This window comes from Limulus polyphemus, unplaced genomic scaffold (genome assembly GCF_000517525.1).
Source record: "Limulus polyphemus unplaced genomic scaffold, Limulus_polyphemus-2.1.2 Scaffold1730, whole genome shotgun sequence".
Taxonomy (NCBI): Eukaryota; Metazoa; Arthropoda; class Merostomata; order Xiphosura; family Limulidae; genus Limulus; species Limulus polyphemus.
This window is the reverse complement of record NW_013667340.1, coordinates 193,302-198,788: the sequence shown is the minus strand read 5'-3', so window position 1 is coordinate 198,788 and position 5,487 is coordinate 193,302. Positions and strand designations below refer to the sequence as shown.

The 5,487-nt window shown below is 34.8% G+C and overlaps 1 protein-coding gene across 2 annotated transcripts in view; it reads left to right on the top strand.

The window, feature by feature from the left end:
• The window catches only part of LOC106464735 (metabotropic glutamate receptor-like), a 61,313-nt gene extending 56,679 nt beyond the window's left edge, over positions 1-4,634 (top strand). For both annotated transcript variants that reach the window (XM_022392512.1, XM_013924890.2), the window contains one exon: positions 1,110-4,634. In XM_022392512.1, coding sequence (XP_022248220.1) covers positions 1,110-1,225 — 116 coding nt within the window. In that variant the 3' untranslated portion in view covers positions 1,226-4,634. The remainder of the gene's footprint in view (positions 1-1,109) is intronic.
• Positions 4,635-5,487: the final 853 nt, after the last annotated feature.

Here is a 5,487-nt window from a genome sequence, read left to right as displayed (position 1 = left end):
CCCACTATTACGAAAAATGAAGAGGTGCGTGACGGCATGGTCCAGTGGTTAGCGTACAAGACTGTGAATCTTCTGTTCCATGGTTCGAGTCCCGTTACAACTAAAAATAACACCCGCGCTCCGCATTTTCGGATCATGAGTGCGTAATGGTGGGGAAATCTTTCTTTTCTGTGTGAAAAAGAATAACCCAAGAGTTGGCGGTGGGTGGTTTTCACTACCTGTCTTCCCTTTATAAGCTAACGAGGATAACCCCCTAGTAGCTTTGCGCGAAATTAAACAATAAACAGATGTCATGACGATCTGTAAAAACTATTTGGCTCAGAGTTTCCATTCTCAAGAGTCTGTGACAAAATAATCTTACTTAACTCAAGCGACGAACATTTTTACTAAAACTTTACATTTTATCAAACTATTGATTTCAACCTATTTGTCTCTATAAAAATATATTTTTCAACGAATCTTGGATCCGGCCATTAGTATTGTTGTTAGTAAACCTATATACGAACGTTCTAATCAGAACAAATTAAAAAGTGATAAAACACGTGAAATAATTTTTAAGATGATCTGAATTAATCTATCAGACTCAAACTTAACAAATAACAATCAGTTGAGTTGTAAAACTAGGTTGTGAAAAACGTTTCCAATACAGAAAAACTATGAACACATTTTGAAGTATTTTTTTTATTATTTTACTTGTTTTTAGAATAAAAGCTTGAGAAGGAAAACCAGTTATATTGTATATTTAGAAAGTGACTACTTTCAGTTTTCTTTCTAAAATAAAAACAGATAATAATCTGGCAGTAATGAGTATATTTTTTATTAAATTTTCAGTCGAGTGGCTAACTGGACTTTTAAACCATCAGCTAAGTAATTGAGTTTTGAAAAAAAAAAAAAAAGCTAGCAAATTTGAAACTGGTAACCATAAGAACGAAGAAATGTTTTATATAAGATATTCTAACCAAATGTAAAGTTTAACTTAATAAGACAGCAATATATGTATAGTTTATAATTCATTAGCATATTAATTTTATGAAATGTAATTAAACTTAGAACACATATTATCGATTAAGCTGATCTAAAACACACTACAACGTTTTCCTTTATTTCAGAATACGAGATGAGCGAGAAACTTCGTATCAGCCGAATCAGCCGTGCCACTCAAACTCCAAACGCATTACCCGCCGAATCCCAGATTAATCAAGCAGACAGAAATGTGCATCTATGAATTGTCTTCCGCTATAGCTTTGTAGACAAATACAATGACTGGTTCTCGGACCTACAATACGTGCAAACTGCCTAATTAACACCCCTATTTGATTGAAATTAGCCACGTGACTTATTCTATAGAATTACATGATCTTTATTCTAACAACTACGTGAACTTTCACTGAACAAAAACTAAAAATATATATATATAAGGATTTAGCGTTTCTTTTGTATCTGAAGGCGTAGCACACATATTGTTGGAGACAGATGTATATAAAAAGGTAAGTACAGATTTTGTTTGCGAGACATATAAATATATATGAAGAAATAGTACAGTGAATGAAAACGTTATATAAAAACGATTTTGGAGCATCACCACGTCATTACAGTCCACGTCGTCACGTCTAGTCATGCTGTATCTGACAATAACCTGCAGCGCAGTTTCTATTGAATAATAAAAAAAATCCATCGTAACGCTGTCATGTCCAAAGCACACCATTTTTACCTGCTGAACTTTCATAATCCATCTAACGTACGAGGACGACGGTTTCCTAACACCCATTTCAACGATTGCATATAAATCTATACTGAGGCGCTGTATGTAGCGACTTGACCCGTTGAAGATATGTCATGAAAGCAACTTGTGTAACGTAACTTGTGTCGCTTTTCCAGGAGGAGACTCTTGTCGATTATGTTGCGTTGGTTTGCCTGGAACAAGTAGGCGGCTTTCACCACTGACTTTTGTGTTCGTAAATTCTCACCTTTTACATGACGCAGCATTTCCTTAACCGCTAGGGTACTGTTTGTTGCAGGTCTTGTTCTGGTGCCTCAAGTTAATCCATGTTGTTGTGTTTTTAAATGCCATTAAGTACAAGAGATTTGGAAATTGTAAGTTTCTTGTATTAACACATCTTTATAACTTTAGTGTACGAATATTTTGCATCAGAAAAGGCTGTTACATACCATTCCCAGAGGCGATAAACTCTTTGTATCATCACACTAACTCCAAAGCTCCAAACAATGTCAAGACGTAGTTCTGATACGTGCCGTTCCATCGCGACTTTATATCGGCTGTGGTTGTCACGTTGCATATTCAAAATCGTTTTATATATGACGTATTCAAATCTATGTACAGATATGCGAGATACGTATATACGAAGAGAATTTACAGATGTTTTTTGCGAGATGTACATTTTCTTGAGCTTCATTGTAAACATCATTCGTCGCCATTGATGCCACGTTGTACACCAACATCCATCATCGTCATAACAACACTGAGGTCAGGTTGTTATGAGGAAAGGCTCTCCTCGTATCAGTGGAGAATTGAAAAAGGACAGATATTGGAATGGTGCACTGTCTTGGTAAAGGTATTTTATGGTACACGCTGGCATGGTCAGAGATCACGACAACGAAAGACTACGTAAAGTTTTATCAGTTTTATAGTCATTTGTTTATACGCGAAGAGAGACTCAGATACAAAGTAATACAAAGTAACACGAGCTTTATGAATTGCATCAAACGATACGATGCGTTCCGCGCGTTTGTGATTACCTGATACCTCCTCTCAGTGTGTAGATGTATTCTGATTATTACTCAGAACTCTAACCCATATGTGTAAATAACGTTCCGTTTCCGTTAGCGTGAATAAGACGTTGAAAATCAAACGTTCATTGGTCAGCTGTAGCTGAACTCATCTTAATATCCTAGGAATTACAGAATGCACAGTAAGGAAAAAGTGACAGACAATGATACTGTTATCACAATCGAATCTTTTATGCGGTCTGTGAATGGTTTTAATATTAAAGCCTGAAAACTATTATAGTGTGCCCAAATGTCTTGTACAAAGTATTAGTTATGAAATTCACTATTAAGAACCAACTTTCCATTGGTCGTCACGTGCATGCTGGATATTCAGATAAGCTGTTGTTTTCAATAGCTTGTTACAGAGCAATCATGGCCGCTTAAAATGGGGCTCCGGTCATGAAATAACTACCACCTCTCGTATAATCCTGTTATTTTTAGGGACAGAGAAAAATATTGTATAATGCATTGAGGTAAAACTGCTGAGAAACCTTGCTTATAACAGGTATTACAAACTACTTGTTGCTTTCTGAATATTCGGTGCATATTAAGTTGGTAATTACAAAAGTACCGAATATTCCCGTCCTATTGTTGTCTTGCTGATGATGTTAGGTGTTTTGCATGTACGTTTGGAGAGGAGGGGGTTTAAGGGCAGTTGATATTGGATATACCTCTTTTATAATGATATGTGATAACGAGTATAACTATTATCATAAGATGGAATAATACTGGATGTGCCACTTTAATATCATTTTATAATATCGACGTTATTACTGTTCTTGCGCTTTTCTGAATTGGATGTGGCAGTTCTGTAGAAGTAGATAAGACTGGATGTGACTCTCCTACATGAGGGAATGATACTGGATGTGCCATTTAAATAACATTTTACTATATTGTAGTTATTACAGTCTCTGCGTTTTTCTGAATTGGATGTGGCGGTTTTGTAGAAGTAGATAAAATTGGATGTGACTCTCCTACATGATGGAATGATACTGGATGTGCCACTTAAATAACATTTAACTCTGATGATTCTGTTACTGTCACCGGGCTTATCTGGACTAGATGCCACAGCTCTGTAGAAGTGGATGAAATTGGGTGTACCAGCTACGTTTATTTTATCAGTGTTAATGTGTAGTTAAATACTTGAATTTAATAATATTTGACGTGCCATAATATTATGTCTAAATACGCTGATTCTATTAGTCTCAAAGTGGGCGAACTACTTTTATTGAACTATATACTATTGACTGAGACACTTTTATGAAGACTATTCTTCGTTGATGCTACCAGTAAACAAAAAACAAAAAAAACAAGTATTTGTGAGCTTAAAAAATACCCTATCTTGATATAGGTATTATTGGATGTGTTAGTGTTGTTGTATTACAAATAATATTGCTTGTTATTTCTTTCGGGATAAAAATGTCATAATATTCTCTTTAAGGTACACAAAACGAGAATGTTTGATTTATTTGAAGTTTATATTCAATATTTTCTAAGTTTCTGATATACGTGTACATTATGATCTACGTGGTAACTGTTCTTCGAAATCCAAAATGGACTCTAAGTCTTTAATTATTTATGGTAGTGTTAAATATCTTAACGGTTTTTAATCTGGTTCGCAGTTAGAGAAGAACCAATATGGTATTTGTTTCAGAGTATCTTTCTTAGTGCAAGCGAAACATACATCGCTTACATGTATTTAAAAAAAAACAATAGCTTGTTAAAAATACTATACGAATGTTGAACTTTAACAAAAAAATTCTTTCTGACGATCAGAACTTATAATTAGTCTTCGAACAGTCTGTACTTGGTGAATATTGTAAAACATGATAAATAAATAGATAGCATCTGACTATTTTCGTAGAGTTGAAACGCTTCAGTGACAGCTTTCACCTCTAATGGATTTCTTAACGATTTAAGACCCATGAAACTGTTTAAAATCAGAAGAAAAATTAAATATGCTTCAAGATTTACGTTTCGGATAACACTGAGTAATTCATGATTATTAAAACTTATAATTCATTTACGTTTCGGGTAATACTGAGTGATTCATAATTATTAAACTTGTAATTTAATTACGTTTCGGGTAACGTTTCGAGAAGTATAGTGACGCAAATAACTACACTATCATATATTCTGAAGTATAAGATCAGAGAATACGTACTTTCGATATAATTGTCCAAAGAAACAGGAATTACAGTGTTAGGACGCAATACAGTAATCAGCAGACTTATGACAATAAGCCTGGAAGCACAACCAATTGAGCACCAACTTTTACAATAAGAACAAATAATAGGAAAATTTCGATTGCGAACACCTGGAGGCTAGTTGCCAGATATAATACACGATCCACTCGGTACCGTAGAAAACCTTACACCTGGAAGTCACTACATGTAATATACGTTTCACTCAGCACCCAAAAACTCTTTACACGCGGGATTTACCAGATATAATACATGTTTCACTCAACATCCTAAAACTCTTTACACGCGGCATTTACCAGATGTAATACATGTTTCACTCAGCATCCTAAAACTCTTTACACGTGGGATTTACCAGATGTAATACATGTTTCACTCAGCATCCTAAAACTCTTTACACGTGGGATTTACCAGATGTAATACATGTTTCACTCAGCATCCTAAAACTTTTTACACGTGGGATTTACCAGATGTAATACATGTTTCACTCAGCATCCTA